This window comes from Gorilla gorilla, chromosome X, assembly GCF_029281585.2.
Source record: "Gorilla gorilla gorilla isolate KB3781 chromosome X, NHGRI_mGorGor1-v2.1_pri, whole genome shotgun sequence".
Classification (NCBI taxonomy): Eukaryota; Metazoa; Chordata; class Mammalia; order Primates; family Hominidae; genus Gorilla; species Gorilla gorilla.
In genome coordinates, this window is record NC_073247.2 from 135,203,826 (window position 1) to 135,222,577 (window position 18,752).

General features: G+C 41.0%; 1 protein-coding gene and 1 pseudogene across 1 annotated transcript; both read left to right on the forward strand.

Annotated features, from left to right (window-relative positions):
• The first annotated feature begins 10,366 nt into the window (after positions 1–10,366).
• LOC101133082 (cytochrome c oxidase subunit NDUFA4-like) lies at positions 10,367–10,621 on the forward strand. The gene has a single exon (XM_055375822.1). It carries the CDS (start codon positions 10,367–10,369, stop codon positions 10,619–10,621), a length of 255 nt encoding a protein of 84 aa, XP_055231797.1.
• A 3,022-nt stretch (positions 10,622–13,643) lies between these two features.
• LOC101130169 (tubulin beta-4A chain-like) lies at positions 13,644–14,992 on the forward strand (annotated as a pseudogene).
• The last annotated feature ends 3,760 nt before the right edge of the window (positions 14,993–18,752 follow it).

Below are 18,752 nucleotides of genomic sequence, written 5' to 3' on the forward strand. Positions count from 1 at the left end.
AAGGAAGAGAAGGAAGAGGAGGAAGAGGAAGAGGAAGAAGAAAGAAGAAGGAGAAGGAGGAGAAGGAGATGGAGGAGAAGGAGAAGGAGAAGGAGAAGGAGAAGGAGAAGAAGAAGAAGAAGAAGAAGAAGAAGAAGAAGAAGAAGAAGAAGAAGAAGAAGAAGAAGAAGAACCACCTTAAACACCTTGATAAAAACCAAAAATCAGGTGAGCACTCACAGTACCTGGTTTTAACTTCATATCACTGAAAGAGGCACTGAAGAGATGGAAAAAAAAAAAAACAGCAGCAATCCCATCATCAAATGGAAGTGGTATATATGTGATCAGGCTCAAGCAGGTCCTGAAAGCACAAGTAAGTTACATGAGGAAGAGGAAGTGGCTCAAATGCCCATGGTCTCCACTCTTGCCACACTGCCTTCTCTTCCCTAGCCTGCACTGATGGCCTTATGGGGAGTTCCCTATGATCAGTTGACAGAGAAAGAGAAGACTAGGTCCTGGTTCACAGATGTTTCTGCATGATATGCAGGCACCACCCGAAAGTGGATAGCTACAGCATGACATCCCTGAAGGACAGCAATGAAGGGAAATCTCCCGAGTGGGCAGAACTTTGAGCAGTGCACCTGGTTATGCACTTTGCACTTTGCATGGAAGGAGAAATGGCCAAATGTGCGATTTTATACTGATTTATGGGCTGTAGCCAATGGTTTGGCTGGATGGTGTAGGACTTGGAAAAGCATAACTGGAAAATTGGTGACAAAGAAATTTGGGGAAGAGGTCTGTGGATGGACCTCTCTGAGTGGTCAAAAACTGTGAAGATATTTGTATCCCATATGAATGTTCACGGGTGACTTCAGCAGAGGAGGATTTTAATAATCAAGTGGATAGGATGACCCATTCTGTGGACACCACTCAGCCTCTTTCCCCAGCCACCTCTGTCATTGCCTAATGGGCCCATGAACAAAGTGGCCATGGTGACAGGGATGGAGGTTACGCATGGGATCAGCAACATGGACTTCCACTCACCAAGGATGACCTGACTACAGCCACTGCTGAGTGCCCAATTTGCCAGCAGCAGAGACCAACACTGAGCCCTCGATATGGCACCATTCCTCAGGGTGATCAGCCAGCTAGCTGGTGGCAGGTTGATTTATTGGACCTCTTCCATCATGGAAAGGGCAGAGGTTTGTCCTCATTGGAATAGACACTTACTCCGCATATGGGTTTGCCTATCCTGTACGCAATGCTTCTGCCAAGACTACCATCCGTGGACTCACAGAATGCCTTATCCACCATCATGGTGTTCCACGCAGCATTGCCTCTGACCAAGGCACTCACTTTATGACTAAAGAAGTGCAGCAGTGGGCTCATGCTCATGGAATTCATTGGTCTTACCATGTTCTCCATCATCCTGAAGCAGCTGGATTGATAGAATGGTGGAATGGCCTTTCAAAGTCACTATTACAATGCCAACGAGGTGACAATACTTTGCAGGGATGGGGCAAAGTTCTCCAGAAGGTTGTGTATGCTCTGAATCAGCATCCAATATATGGTACTGTTTCTCCCATAGCCAGGATTCATGGGTCCAGGAATCAAGTGGTAGAAGTGGCACCACTCACAATCACCCCTAGTGATCCACTAGCAAAATGTTTGCTTCCTTTTCCCAAGGCATTACATTCTGCTTGCCTAGAGGTCTTAGTTCCAGAGGGAGGAACGCTGCCACCAGGAGACACAACAACAATTCCATTAAACTGGAAGTTAAGATTGCCACCCAGACACTTTGGGCTCCTCCTACCTTTAAGTCAAAAGGCTAAGAAGGGGCTTACAGTGTTGGCTGGGGTGATTGACCTGGACTATCAAGATGAAATCAGCCTACTACTCCACATAGGAAGTAAGGAAGAGTATGCATGGAATACAGGAGATCCATTAGGGCGTCTCTTAGTATTTCCATGCCGTGTGATTAAGGTCAATGGGAAACTTCAACAGCCCAATCCAGGCAAGACTGCAAATGACCCAGACCCTTCAGGAATGAAGGTTTGAGTCACTCCACCAGGAAAAAAAAATCCACGACCTGCTGAGGTGCTTGCTGAAGGCAAGGGAAATACAGAATGAGTAGTAGAAGAAGGTAATCATCAATACCAGCAACGACTACGTGACCAGCTGAAGAAATGAGGACTATAATTGTATTCCTTCCTTCTTTTGTTAAAAACATGTTTGTGCATGTATACACTTGTACTAAGAAAATATCTTCATTGTATTTCCTTTCTCCTTTATCATGTGACATAAGATTTATCAACTTCACATCAGCATTTAAGTATTGTTAACTTTATGTAATAGTATTTGGGTTGGGGATTGGTGCATTTCTGGTTGTACGAAGGATAGTTGTATTATGTTAGGCATAATTATGACCTTATTATTGTCTTTATTTGAAAATTAGGTATGATCTCAGGAGATGTATATGGGTTCAAGTTGACAAGGGGTGGTTAATACTGAGTGTCAACTTGATTGGACTGAAGGATACAAAGTATTGATCCTGGGTGCATCTGTGAGGGTGTTGCCAAAGAAGATTAATATTTGAGCCAGTGGGCTGGGAAAGGCAGACCCACCCTTAATCTGGGTGGGCACAATCTAATCAGCTGCCAGCACAGCCAGAATATAAGCAGGCAGAAAAATGTGAAAAGAGAGACTGGCCTAGCCTCCCAGCCTACATCTTTCTCCCATGCTGGATGCTTCTTGCCCTCGAACATCAGACTCCAAGTTCTTCGGTTTTGGAACTTGGACTGGCTCTCCTTGCTCCTCAGCCTGAAGATGGCCTATTGTGGGACCTTGTGATCGTGTGAGTTAATACTTAATAAACTCATATATATATCTATATGAGTTTATATATATAAATATATAAATATATATATATATATATATTCCATTAGCTCTGTCCCTCTAAGAGAACCCTGACTAACACACTAATGAAGTCCACAGCTCCTATCAAGAGGCATTTTCCAGATAGCTGTGCTCCTCATATTCTGGTAACCACTCATATTAGGTTGGTGCAAAAGTAATTGAGGTTTTTGTCATTAAAAGTAATGGCTTCTAATGACAAAAGTAGCTTTTTCTACTTGCCCATTTGGACAAGTAGATGCAACAACTTCTCCACTGCTGCTAGCCCTAAAGTCCTTGTACTACCCTTTGCTGATTTCTCTAAACATTCCCATACCTTTATTAAACTCTTCTCAACCTACTCAGATTGTGCCAACTATTTCTAGCTGGAATCTTTACTGATACATACACATTTAGATGGACATTATATCTTTAAAGATTCGGGCTTGCACTGTGGCCCTGCTAGAGATAATGATTCTAAACCCAGGTACAACAATGTCTTCCCCCTCTCTCCCTTAAATGCACTAACAGTGTTATCTCAAACCCCAAAGTATACCAAAGTCTTCTAAAAAAGAAACTAAAAACAACATCAAGAAGCAAGTATGAAAGAGTTTTCAAAAAGTTTTAAGCAGGGTCCAAAAATTTTTCATCAGAAAAAATACACAGTATTGCAGAGTTAACAAAAAGCAATATTTTTTAGTTAATCCCTACTATCTCAAAAAGCACAAGGGCAAAGATCTGTTCACTTGCTGTGCCCAGGAGATCTTACACCTAACTGAGAAAGTCACAGATGATCACAACATAGTCATTCCTAACCCTATTTCTCCCCTACCCATTCTACTACTGCAGAAAATAAAAGACCTTAGCCTGCTCCTATTTTAGAACTGCAGATGGATAAAGAACAGACACAAAATGAAAAATGTATTTTTTCAGAATTAGCATCATCATGAGGTTTTACCGTACTTTCAAATTCAGATGATACCAGGTGGCAGGTCCAGTACAAGGGGGATCTTGAGAACCTTCACTGACAAATATGGTAGGGCAATGTCTTGGTTTGGGCTGGACTTTGGTTTGAATGTGTCCCCTAAAGTTCATGTGTTAGAAACTTAATCCCCAATACAACAGTGTTGGGAGATGGGGCCTAATAAGTGGGCAGAGCCCTCATGAATGTCAATATCACAGGAATGGGTTAGTTATTGCAAGAGTGGGCTTATTATAAAAGCAAGTTCAGCCCCCTCTTACTCTCTTGCCCTTCCGACTTCCACCATGGGATGATGTAGCATGAAGGCCCTCACCAGATGCAGACCCTTAAGCTTGGACTTCCCAAACTTTAGAACTGTGAGAAATATTTTTTTTTATTTATAAATTACCCAGCTTGTGGTATTCCGATAGAGCTACACTAAACAGACTAAGAGAGGATGTGATAACAAAATACCATAGACTGAGTGGCTCAAACAACAAACATTTATTTCTCACACTCTGGAAGCTGGGGGGTCCAAGATCAAGGCACTGGCAGATCCAGTGTCTGGTAAAGGCCTACTTCCTGCTTTGCAGATGGCTGTCTTTTCATTATATCCTCGCATAGTGAAAAGACAGTTAGCTACCTCTTCTTAAAGGACTCTTCTTAAAAGGGCACAAATCTCATTCATGAGGGCTCCACCCTCATGACCTAATCACCTCCCAAAGGTTCCACCTCCAAATACTATCACATTGGGATTAGATTTTCAACAGATGAGTTTGAGGGGACAAACATTCAGTCCATTGCAGCCAGTGTTATAGATACTGTGGACTGGTTCACTCAACCTTCATTCCCATTTCCTTCTAGTGCACCTTCTGTGCTGCAAAAACTAGAAAACTGAAAATTGCATTTCACAGACTCTTTTACAGCTAAAATGCTCAATGTAAAATGGCTTGTATTAATTAGGTACATTTTTGTGAGACTTGGAAAGCAGAAATCATGCCAAGGCCACTTTCTCTCCCCTTTTAGACTCTCTTACCCTGGCAATTGAGGTCACATAGACATGGGAATGTTCTGCAGCTGTGTGCCAGCAACTAGTCTCCAGCTTCCTGGGTGTCAGCTGTGGTGCTATGCTCTTGAATTCAAGCATTCCAGTGGTGGTCTCAGAAGTAGTAGCCAATCGGTGGATCAGTTCTATAAGATTCTAGGAGCCATTTCTTCAGGCCCAGCCTAGAGCCTACTCTTCCAATCCTTCCAAAGATTTTTTAAAATATCTAATTTCCTTATTAAATTCCTTTTTACTTAAAATACTTAAAGTGATCTCTGTTTCTTACACTGAATCCTGACAGGTATAGGCAGCCAAATTCAGGGTCTACAATTTTTTACCAATTCCCCTCAAGATCTGAGTCTGGAAAAATATGGCTTATAGACAGGGGCCTTTTAGATAACAGCTGGTTAACAGACAGGAAAAATTTTTTATCCATCATCAGACTGAGTCACAGATACCGGCATCCTTCCCTTGGTTGATGCCAATACTAAATGTAAATACATGGGTAGTGGAAGGAGCAGAGACGAAGAGAGCTGTGAAGGTAGCACTAAGTGCCTACTATGTGTTAGATACTGACCTAGACATTTTCACACATACTCATTTAATTCTTAACAGTTCTGGAAGTTAAATACAGTTATCCCCAATTAATCCAACCCTTCACATACACATTTCTGGGTTTAGTGTGTTCATTACCCTTGGGTTTATTTCGCTGTTAAAATAAAACACTTAGCTGGGCACAGTGGCTCACACCTGTAATTCCAGCACTTTGGGAGGCCAAGGTGGGTGGATCACCTGAGGTCAGGAGTTCGAGACCAGCCTGGCCAATCAACATGGTGAGACTCCATCTGTACTAAAAATTTAAAAAAATTAGCCTGATGTGGTGGCACCCACCTGTAATTCCAGCTACTCAGGAGGCTGAGATGGGAGAATCGCTTGAACCCAGGAGGTAGAGGTTGCAGTGAGCCCAGATTGTGCCACTGCACTCCAATCTGGGTGACAGAGCAAGACTCCTTCTCATAAATAAATAAAATAAAATAAAATAAAAATAAAAATAATTTTAAAAAAAATACCTTATCTAGCATGGGGATTCAGATGGTGGGTAGGTCTAGATTCTAAGCCACTCTGTGAGGACCTTAGTTGCAGAAGTTTGCAACTTTCTATCAGGTGCTCTGCAGGTAACATAACTTGGTTTCAGTCTTTGTGTCTACTTATTTCTGCCTTGCTACTAACTTATAAATTTCCTTTGTGTCATGAGTCAAATGTCCTGGGGAAATAAACTGTACTTGTTCATCTTAAGGCTGGGTCACAGGAGTCAGCTGCCAGCATTTGCATGGGCAACATCCCTCAAAGACAGGCACCTATCCCTCGTGCAATTAGCTGTGACTGAGAGGAGAAGTTCCACATCCTGGTGACTACTCAGCAGAAGGATGGATAGGGAAGACTAGATTTTGGCATCTCTTGAAAAATCAGACTATTTGGAAACAATGACCCTATATTTCCACAGGCAACAGGGGGAAGGAACCCCCTTAATATTGTAATGTGAAGCTTATCACTTATTTATGTTAATTACCTGGCTTTTTTAGAGATTTAAGTTTGAGAACTCCTAAATTCCTTCCAGCTTTAATCTTCAAGATTCTGTATTCTTCTGGATTCCTTTACACTGAAAGCATTGCAGATTGACGTGGGCCTCATTGAACAAATAATTTGGAAATGAGCCAGAAGTGCATTTTATTTATCCACCAATTTGATTTTATAAATAGGAACTCTACATTTCCATACTATAAAGCCATTTATTCTCCTCTACTAGAATTGCTATAATTCTCAATATGCCATGTATTATCATCATCCTGTCAAAATGAAAATCTCACAGAGAGCCTGTGAAGGTCTTATCAAATCAAGTGGAAGTGATTAAGGACAGTAGAAAAAAATAGAACAATTATATATACACTATTAAATAATGCAAAGGATGAGGATTCAACTAGTCTCAGATTTTTAGAAGGTTTGCGATTAGATATTTTGTTGACTCAGTAGCAAATTATTAATTCATTAAATGATTAAGCAATTTATCAAAACTGTGAATGACAAAGCAATCAGAGACTGGGATAATCAGACTCCAAGTCTGTTCTTTGTGTAAAATTCAAACGCACCCAGCACAATACAATTTTGTACTTAATGCCATTCATCTAATCAGCATATTTCTGCTCCAATGTGAGATCTTTGTTTGAACATGATATGCAACAGATATGGAAGCCACAAAAATTTCATTTATATGATCATAACAAGCACGTTATCATGGTCGTCAAAATTAATTCAACCTAATTCGCTATATTTTCTAAACTTAAAATTGACACAAAACATTTTTGTGAAAGGCAAAAATGCTAAAGAATCACAGAAATAAGTATAAAAGTGAATCTTTTTAAATGCCTACATCTTGTTTAGGTTAGAGAGCTAACTAATATTGATTATGACAGGTTAGATCCCCTACGTTTTAAACGATCAATTGAATATGAACATTCACTCTGTGAACATCTTAACCTTTGGCTTCTTTTAAGTAATAATGAGTCCCCCTAGTGCAATTACAATAAAGGCAACTTGTGAAACTTCCATTAACACACTACTTCTCAGGAAAACATGCTTTTCTAAGACAAGGGACGCCTTTATTTCAGATTACGCGGTCATCTTGATCATCCTCCAGTTAGAGCAAGAGTTCTGCCTATAAAAGTGCTTCTCAAACTATAGTGTACATCAGAAACATTTGGAGAGCCCGTTAGACATGCAGATTCTGGGGCTTCACCCTGATCTTGATTCAAAAGGTCTCAGCAAGGTCTGAAAAATCTGCATTTTTAACAAGTATCCTACGTAGTTCTGCTGTAGCTGATTCAAGGACTATACCTTGAGAAACATTGACCTACACAATATTTTCTTTCTCCCTTTGCATTATGTTGTTTTGAATCATCGCATTATAAATCTTTCCAGTATCTCTTCTGATTGCTTTTGGCACACCCTAATGACCTCCACTAATTCCCTGGGTCTCACCACATCTCATTAGCCTGAACTGGAAGAAGTTAGAATTTCTACATTTTCTTTCCCCAGATTCATACCTTTCAGGCCTTCACACATGTGCATCTCCTTTGAAAGCAACAATTAGCCGTTTCCTTCTGGAAAGCTTCCAGTCTTCCTAAGCCAATCAGATTCCCAAGGGTTTCAGAGCAGGAGCTCTTCAAGTAAATACATAGGTGCTGCTTCTTTCACTCAAACCACCCTGTTACCTAGGAGAGCTCCTCTATGACTTTGGTGCTCTCAACACTACTCCACAGAGTGGACCAAATAAAACAAAGGACAAAGAGCTCAATCCTGTCCATTTAAAATCTTATTAGCAGCTGAAGAAAAAAAAAGTTGCCAGTAAAGAACTAGAATTGTCTTTTCTTGAAAATTCACAATCGTCTATTGACATGAATTAGCCAAGTTATCACTGAGCCCTCATACTACAGAGAGATTATAGATATTAAACTACCACCTGGGAACCCACTTAGGGAGATTTTCATATAATCAATGCCTGAGCCCTGGCCTAGACTAGGATTTCTCAGCTTTGGCACCATTAACATTTTAGGCTGGGTAATACTTGCTGTGAAGGGATGCCCTGTCCATTGCAGGATACTTAGAAGCATCACTGGACCCTACCCACTATATGCCAGTATCACAACACTCCTCTCTCAGTTGTTACAACCAAAAATATTTCTAGACATTGCCAAATGTCCCTTGGGGGAGGAGAAACAAAATTGTCCCCATTTGAGAGCCATGGTCCTATACCAATTAGGTCAGAATTTCAAGGGGTGAAGCCTGATATTCTTTAAAAGCCCCCCAGATAATTCCAATGTACAGCCAGGGTTTAGAGCCACTGCCTTATGAAGATATCTGAGCCTCAGTTTTCTCATCTGTAAAATGAGTATGATGAGGATATCTACTTCACAGTTGTTCTAAAGATCAAATGAGATAATATGTGGTGGAAATGTTTTATGCATCATTAAAGAAACGTAATATTTCTCCCATCTATTGTGAAACACTAATCCAGGTGTTGTCAAACTAAGCCTGCAGGCCAAATCCTATTCATTATCTGCTTTTATATAACTTTTGAACTTGTGGTTTGTACATTTTTTTAATGGCTGGCCAAAAATCAAAGTAAGAATATTTTTCGACTCCTGACAATTACACGAATTTCAAATTTCTGTATCCATAAATAAAGTTTTATTGAAACACATGTATACCCATTTATTTATTGATTGTCTATGGATGCTTTTACATTTTAAGTTCAGTAGTTATGGCAGAGATTTTATGGCTCACAAAGCCTAAAATTTTTACTATCTAGCCTTTTACATTGAAAGTTTTTCCCATTCCCTAATCACAATTTAAAATATTCAAGCTAGTTTCTTTTCCTGGCTCTCAAGTCCTTTTCAAATCTGCTTGGGAGGGCTGCCCTGCTCTCCCCAGAAAAGCTTCAATTATGTAAGCAGTAAATCTTTTTATACCCTCTTGGTATGTGTGTGGCATCATCAGTCCTGACATCCAAACCAATTTTCAGGTGGGCATCCATTCTTTTTCTTTAGGATGGTCACAACACAGGCAGAGGGAGATTTGAACAGAAGAACGCAACATAATGGCTAAAGCAAGATGCTATACTGCTGGCTTTGAAGATGAAGGGATTATGAGCCAAGGAATGTAAGAAATTCAGCTTCAGAAGCTAGAAAAGGCAAGGAAACAGACTCTCCCCTAGAGTCTCCGGAAAGAGTGGGCCCTGCTGATAGCTTGATTTCTGCCCAGTGAAACTCATTTCAGACTTCTGACCTACAGAACTAAAGAAGAATAAATGCCTGTTGTTTCAAGCAACCAAATTTGTGGTAGTTCGTAACAGCAGCCCTAGGAAACTAATACAGTGGATAAGACTACCGGTGCCTTAGCACAAATTGAAGCAGTGCCACAAAATAGTACTAGTAGGCATTGTGTTTGTTACCACCATATGCTGTTTTATTAAAAACGTCAGTTGCACTTGTCTTATATGGAGCAGTGAAAAGTATTCATGTTATAAATATTGACCCTTGAGAACACGGTTTTTAAATATTTTGTATGACAAATGGAAAATATGCATAAAGCACTTCTGCTACATCTTGAAGTATAATCACTGCCTCGAAGACAAACACTTGTGCAATTTAAAAGCAACTCTTTTCATGAAACACCATTGGTAGTTAAAAGAATTACTGACAGACAAACTTTGGTTATTCAGACTTGGATTTTGGGCAGATGTTTCTCTAAAATTAACAAAGTGAGGCTGTCACTTCAAGGAAAACAACTGACAGCATTATTTGTCAATTACAAAATTCAAGTTTTCATGTAAAAATTAGAGTTTTAGAAAACTTGTAGTAGATACTACTTAGTCCAGGGCCTGATAGGTAGGCTTGTTCTCTCCTTTTGAATCAGAGGCCGCTGCTGCAAACATGCTCTACCAGATCCTCAATCAAGCCAAGAAGCATCTGAGCATGATTCTCCTCTTTGAGTTTATTGGAGATGGAGGTACTGGAGTAGCACTGTATGTTTTATATCCAGCATTGTTCAATCCAGATGTTACTTGGGACAGAAAAAATGACCCAGAGCCCTGGAACAAACTGGGTCCCAATGATCAATACAAGCTCTACCCAGTTAATGTGGATTACAGCAAACCGAAGAAAGAAGGTCTTGTAAAATTGCTTTAGAATGAAGGTTCTCCAGAAGCCATCTCCACAATTTTCCACTTAACTAGGAAATTTTTATCCTCTAAATGCATGAAATCATGTTGATGTATTGTGTAGGAGGTTACACTCATTAATAAATATTTGAAACTTACAAAAAAAAAAAGAAAACTTGAGTCTGCCACCATAAGCTGTACAGCTTTCTGAAACATAAATACTTTCCTGATAAGATCAATGGTGATAGTAACAAATGTGATATTGTATCATGAAATATGTCAATATTTGGAAAGGTCTGCATAACTCAGTGAAGCAATATTTTTAAAATAATGAATGCATGATGCTACAAAATCATTCATAGGTAAAAATTCCACTCCAGGTGAGGATAGGCAAATGGATTTTCATGTATAAAAACACAAACAGTTCATTGATATAGTTTCAGTTTGCATTTTGGAACTAACCTCCAAGAAACTTCCAATTGTCCAATTTTGGTATAATATCAAAAAACCATCCACAATTATCTGCATAGGCTACTTAAAAACTCCTGTCTTTTCCAACTACACACATGTGTGAGACAGGACTTTCTATATTTCACCCAGAACAACATATCACAGAAGAGTGAATGCAGAAACAGATAAGGGAATCCAGCTCTTTTCTATTAAGACAGAAATCAAAGAGATTTGCAAAATATATAAGCCCATGTTACTTTTCTCACTAAACGTTTTTGTTTTGAAAAATATAGTTATTTTCATAAAATAATTTGTGCTAACTTGTAATTGATGTATTATCACTTTTAAATGAATACATAATTAAATATTTTTAATTTCTATTTTAATTTCTAATACAGTAAATAATAGTATATTTAACTCAGATAAACAAAGGCTCTTTGGGGTCCTCAATAATTTTTAAGAGTAAAATTAAACAGTTGGAGAACTACTGCTCTAGAAAAACCCAGGCCCGGGAACAGTGGCTCACTCCTGTAATCCCAAAAATTTGGGAGGCCAAGGCTGGCAGATCACTTAAAGTCAGGAGATTGAGACCAGCCTGGCCAACATGACGATACCCCGTCTCTACACAAAAATTAGCCAGGCGTGGTGGCATGCACCTGTAATCCCAGCTACTTGGGAGGCTGAGGCAGGAGGATCACTTGAGCTCGGGAGGCAGAAGTTGCAGTGAGCCCAGATCGAGCCACTGCACTCCAGCCTGGGCAACAGAGCAAGACTGTCTCAAACAAAAAAAAAAAGAAAAACTCTTACACATATGCTCAAGAAAACGTGTTTATCGCAGCTTTGTTTGAAACAATGAAAAGATGAAAACAATGTAAATATTCAAGAAGAGGTGAATGAATAGGCAAAATGTATATATTCATAAAATGTAATAATATGTAACTGTTGAAAGAAGAGTTACAAGTATTATTAACATGGGTGAATCTCACAAACATAATGGTGAGGAAGTTGTCAAATTCTTTGTAAAGAGTGATAGATTTATATACATTTTTAAACATTTACATAAAGTCAAAAGATACTCATTAATCATACCAGATTTTTGTCTATGTATATAGATATATATATATATATATGTAGTAAAATTAAATATGTGAAAATGAATGAGAAGAATGTCCACCAACTTCAGGATATGGTTCTTCTGAGAATGAAGAGAATGATTAGGAAGAAGTACAAATTGGACTTGACCTCTATCTATAATATTTTATTTATTTAATAAATAAAATAATTCAAAGCAAGTATCATAAATTATTAGCATATGTGAATTCAGGATGATAGGTACACAGAGCTCTCTTTTATCAAATTCTCTTCCATGTATGTTTTCACAGTACTGCCCTCTCTCAGTTCATATATCACAGTCATGAGGTCTCCAGGGAGAAGAGTGAGAATTCCACAAAACAGAGTGGGTTTCAGTGGTGGTCTCACCTCTTCACTATCTTTCAGAAGATTGCCATGAATTGTTGTTTATCTGCAAATCATAAGAGGATTGTGAATTATACTATCTAGTTTTAAATAAAACAGTCCTTAAAACGTGGGTAAAGAGCTTGAATAGATTCTTACAAAGAAACCAATTGAAAATAATTATGCAAATGGCAAGCTGGATAAAGAGCCAAGACCCATCAGTATGCTGTCTTTAAGAGATCCATCTCACATGTAAAGACACACATGGGCTCAAAATAAAGGGATAGAGGAAAATTTCCCAAGCAAATGGGAAACAGAAAAAAGCAGGAGTTGCAATCCTAGTTTCTGACAAAATAGAATTTAAACCAACAAACATCAAAAAAGACAAAGAAGGCCAGGCGCGGTGGCTCAGCACTTTGGGAGGCTGAGGCAGGCAGATCACCTGAGGTCGGGAGTTCGAGACCAGCCTGACCAACATGGAGAAACCCCATCTCTACTAAAAATACAAAATTAGGCAGGTGTGGTGGCACATGCCTGTAATCCCAGCTACAAGGGAGGCTGAGGCAGGAGAATCACTTGAACCCGGGAGGCAGAGGTTGCAGTAAGCTGAGATCATGTCACCGCACTCCAGCCTGGGCAACAAGAGCGAAACTCCATCTCAAAAAAAAAAAGAAAAAATTCACTAAAACCCACACAACTACATGGAAATTGAATTACTTGCTCTTGAATGACTCTTGGGTAAATAATGAAATTAAGACAGAAATCAAGAAGCAATTTGAAACTAATGAGAACAAAAAGACAATGTACCAGAATCTCTGGGAAACAGCTAATTCAATATTAAGAGGGAAATTTACAGCACTAAACACTCACATCAAAAATCTAGACAGATCTCAAGTTAAGAACTTAACATCTCAACTAAAAGAGCTAGGGAACCAAGAGCAACAAACCCCAAAGCTAGCAGAGACAAGAAATAACCAAGACCAGAGCAGAACTGAAGAAGATAGAGACATGAAAAACCCTTCAAAAAAATCAATAAATCTAGGAGCCTTTTTTTTTTTAATTAATAGTGCTCCGCCGTCTCCACGGCATCTTCCACCCACGCCACTGCAGCTCCCAGCGCTCACGCCACCTCCGCCACGTCCACCCTCAGCACCACCACCATGCGGGAGATCATGCACCTGCAGGCCGGCCAGTGTGGCAGCCAGATCAGGGCCAAGTTTTGGGAGGTTATCAGTGACGAACATGGGCATCGACCCCACAGGCACATACTATAGGGACAGTGACCTGCAACCGGAGAGGATCAATGTGTACTACAACGAGGCCAGAGGAGGAAATTATGTCCCCATAGCGGTGCTGGTGGACCTGGAACCCAGCACCATGGACTCTATCCTTTCTGGCCCCTTCGGTCAGATCTTTCGGCCAGACAACTTCGTGTTTGGCCAGTCCAGAGCCAGCAACAACTGGGTGAAGGGGCACTACACGGAGGGCACAGAGCTGGTAGACACTGTCCTGGACATGGTCCAGAAGGAGGCCTAGAACTGCGACTGCCTTTAAGGCTTCCAGCTGACGCACTCGCTGGGGGGTGGCACGGGGTCCGGGATGGACACACTGCTCATCAGTAAGATCCGTGAGGAGTTCCCAGATCACATCATGAACACCTTCAGCATGGTGCCCTCGCCCAAAGTGTCAGACACGGTGTGGAGCCCTACAATGCCACGCTGTCTGTGCACCAGCTGGTGGAGAATACGAATGAGACCTACTGCATCAACAATGGGGCACTCTACGACATCTGCTTCCGCACCCTCAAGCTGACCACCCCCACCTACGGGGACCTCAACCACCTGGTGTCAGCCACCATGAGCAGAGTCACCACCTGCCTGTGCTTCCTGGGCCAGCTGAACACCAACCTGCACAAGCTGGCCGTCAACATGGTCCCCTTTCCTCGCCTGCACTTCTTCATGCCCGGCTTCGCACTCCTGACCAGCCGAGGCAGCCAGCAGTACCGGGCCCTGAGGGTGCCTGAGCTCACGCAGCAGATGTTCGATGCCAAGAACATGATGGCCATGTGCAACCCGCGACATGGCCGCTACCTGACCATGGCCACCGTGTTCCAGGCCGCATGTCCATGAAGGAGGTGGACAAGCAGATGCTGAGTGTGCAGAGCAAGAACAGCAGCTACTTCGTGGAGTGGATCCCCAACAACATGAAGACGGCCGTGTGCGACATCTCGCCCCAGGGCCTGAAGATAGCCGCAACTTTCATCAGCAACAACACAGCCTTCCAGGAGCTGTTCAAGCGCATCTCTGCGCAGTTCACGGCCATGTTCTGGTGCAAGGCGTTCCTGCACTGGTACACAGGCGAGGGCATGGACGAGATGGAGTTTACCGAGGCTGACAGCAACATGAATGACCTGGTATCTGAGTACCAGCAGTACCAGGATGCCACAGCCGAGGAGGGCGAGTTCAAGCAGGAGGCTGAGGAGGAGGTGGCCTAGGCTGCTCCCATCGCTTCCTGTCTGTCCCCTCGAGGCTTCTGACCTTTGACCCCCTAGGCCCTCCATCTCTGACCCCTAGACCCCCGCTTTCCCTCCAAGCCTGACTCATCCCTGACCCTAAGACTTCACCCTGACCCTAACAATACCTTCGGAGCTCGCTTTACCTCTGGCTACTTCATCTCTGACCCTGGCTCCCCATTGACCCTTGAGCCCTAATTTGTCTTTGACCCCCTTGAGCTCTTCCAACCTTGACATTCCTAGGAGGAGCCCCGCTTCACCCCTTCTGACTCTGGAAACCACACCTTTAACTTTGAGGGCCCTCTTTCACCCCTGACCTCTGCTTCACCTTTGACCCCTGCCCCCCATGAATCCCATTTTACCTCTAGACCCATAAGTCCTGGTTTATGTTTGACCCCTCCCTCTGAGCTGCACTTCACCTCTGACCTTGCCTCACCTTTAACCCCTGACCTGAGCCCCAGCTCCTACCTCTGACCCCAACTTCTCTTTCACCCCCTACGAATCTCATTTTACCTCTCCACCTATAAGTCCTGGTTTACACTGCACCCCTCCCTCCGAGCTGCAGTTCACCTTTGACCTTGCTTCACCTTTCACCCCCCCACAGCCCCAGCTCCTACCTCTGACTCCAGCTTCTCTCTGGTTCCCACAGACCCCATGCATCCTCCCTGCCTCACTCCCCTCAGCCCCTGCCAACCTTAGCTTATCTGGGAGAGAAACAAGGCCTGGTCCCTGTGAGGAAGAGAGGTCGCCCTTAACCTCCCTCCCCGCTTCCTGCCTCGCCCTCAATAAATAAATTGCTTAAAAAAAGAAAAAATTAATAAAATAGACCACTAGCTAGACTAATAAAGAAGAAAAAAGAGAAGAATCAAATAAACACAATTAGAAATGATAAGGGGGTTATCACCCTGACCCCACAGAAATATAAACAATCATCAGAGAAAACTATAAACACCTCTATGAACATAAACTAGAAAATCTAGAAGAAATGGATAAATTTCTGCAGAGATACACGCTCCCAAGACTGAACCAGGAAGAAATTGAATCCCTGAATAGACCAATAATGAGTTCTGAAATTGAGGCAGTAATAAATAGCCTACCAACCAAAAAAAAAGCCCAGGACCAAATAGATTCACAGCTGAATTATAACAGAAGTGCAAAGAAGAGCTGGTACTATTTCTATTGAAAATATTCCAAACAATTGAAAAGGAGGGACTCCTCCATAACTCATTTTATGAGGCCAGCATCCTCCTGATACCAAAACCTGGCAGAGATACAATAAAAAAAGAAAATTTCAGGCCAATATCCATGATTAACATCAATGCAAAAATCCTCAACTAAATACTGGCAAACTGAATACAGCAGCACATCAAAAAGCTTATTCACCATAATCAAGTAGGCTTCATCCCCTAGATGCAAGGTTGGTCCAACATATGCAAATCAGTAAGTGTGATTCATCACATAAACAGAACTAAAGACAAAAAACACATGATTATCTCAATAGATGTGGAAAGGCCTTCAATAGAAATCAATATCCCTTCATGTTAAAAAGTCTCAATAAATTAGCTACTGAAGGAACATACATCAAAATGATAAGACCCATCTATGACAAACCCACAGCCAGTATCATACTGAATAGGCCAAAACTGGAAGCATTCCTCTTGAGAACTGGCACAAGACAAGGATGCACACTCTCTCCACTCCTATTCAACATAGTATTGAAAGTTCTGGCCAGGGCAATCAGGCAAGAGAAAGAAATAAAAGATATTCAAATAGGAAGAGAGGAAGTCAAATTAACTTTGTTTGCAGATGACATGATCCTATATCTAGAAGACCCCATCGTCTCAGCCCAAAAGCTTCTTAAGTTGATAAGCAAATACAGCAAAGTCTCAAGATACAAAATCAATGTGCAAAAATCACCAGCATTCCCATACACTAACAACAGGCAGGGAGAGACCCAAATCAGGAATGAACTCCCATTCACAATTGCCACAAAAAGAATAAAATACCTAGGAATACAGCTAACTAGGGAGGTGAAAGATCTCTATGAGGAGAATTACAAACCACTGCTCAAGGAATTCAGAGAGGACACAAACAAATGGAAAAACATTTCATGCTCATGGATAGGAAGAATCAATCAATATCACGAAAATGGCCGTACTGCCCAAAGTAATTTTTAGATTCAATGCAATTCCCATGAAGCTACCAGTGACTTTCTTTGCAGAATTAGAAAAAAAAAAACTACTTAAAATTTCATATGGAACCAAGAAGAGCCAGTAAAGCCAAGACAGCCCTAAGCAAAAAGAACAAACCTGGAGGCATCACACTACCTGACTTCAAACAATACTACAAGGCTACAGTAACCAAAACAACATGGCACTGGTACAAGAAGAAACACATAGACCAATGGAACAGAATAGACAACTCAGAAACTAAGACCACACACCTACAACCATCTGATCTTTGACAAACCTGACAAAAACAAGCAATGGGGAAAGGATTCCCTACTTAATAAATGGTGCTGGGAGAACTGGCTAGCAATATGCAGAAAATTGAAACTGGACCCCTTCTTTACACCTTATACAAAAATTAACTCAAGATGGATTAAAGACTTAAATGTAAAACCCAAAACTGTAAACACTCTAGAAGAAAAGCATATCATCCATTTTGCAACATACAGAGAATTAATAAATGTAGGCATTGACTATCAACACCTGCTAACATCACAGAAAAAAGAGACTACAAGACATAACATACATTCTGACAGAAGAACAAAATGCCTCCAATAAAGTATTCTTGTTAAACAAAGAGAGAAAGTGGGACAGAAGGAGAGGAGGGAAGAAGAAGGAAGAAGAGGAGGAGGAACAGTGACGATGGCAACAATGACAAAAGAACATGTTAAATATCATCATACGTGGGAAAATCCAAGCTGTGGGAAGCTCTCCAGGACAAATGACCTAGTTTCTGCAGCAAATAAATAATTTCAAAAAAAGAAAGATAACCTATAAATTAAAATACTTAAACACTATAAATTAATCATAATGCAGACCTTATTTAGATGCTAAGTCAAAGAAACTTTTAAAAATTAGGTACTCAAGGATATCCCCGAAAAACATTGATGCGAAAATCCTCAATAAAATATTGGCAAACCGAATCCAGCAGCACATCAAAAAGCTTATCCACCACGATCAAGTCGGCTTCATCCCGGGGATGCAAGGCTGGTTCAACATACACAAATCAATAAATGTAATCCATCACATAAAGAGAAGCAATGACAAAAACCACATGATTATCTCAATAGATGCAGAAAAGGCCTTTGATAAAATTCAACATCGCTTCATGCTAAGAACTCTCAATAAACTAGGTATTGATGGAATGTATCTCAAAATAATAACAGCTATTTATGACAAACACACAGCCAATATTATACTGAATGGGAAAAAAACTGGAAGCATTCCCTTTGAAAACCGGACCAAGACAAGGATGCCCTCTCTCACCACTCCTATTCAACATAGTGTTGGAAGTTCTGGCCAGGGCAATCAGGCAAGAGAAAGATATAAAGGGTATTCAAATAGGAAGAGAGGGAGTCAAATTGTCTCTGTTTGCAGATGACATGATTGCATATTTAGAAAACCCCATCGTCTCAGCCCCAAAACTCCTTCAGCTGATAAGCAACCTCAGCAAAGTCACAGGATATAAAATCAATGTGCAAAAATCACAAGCATTCCCATACACCAATAATAGA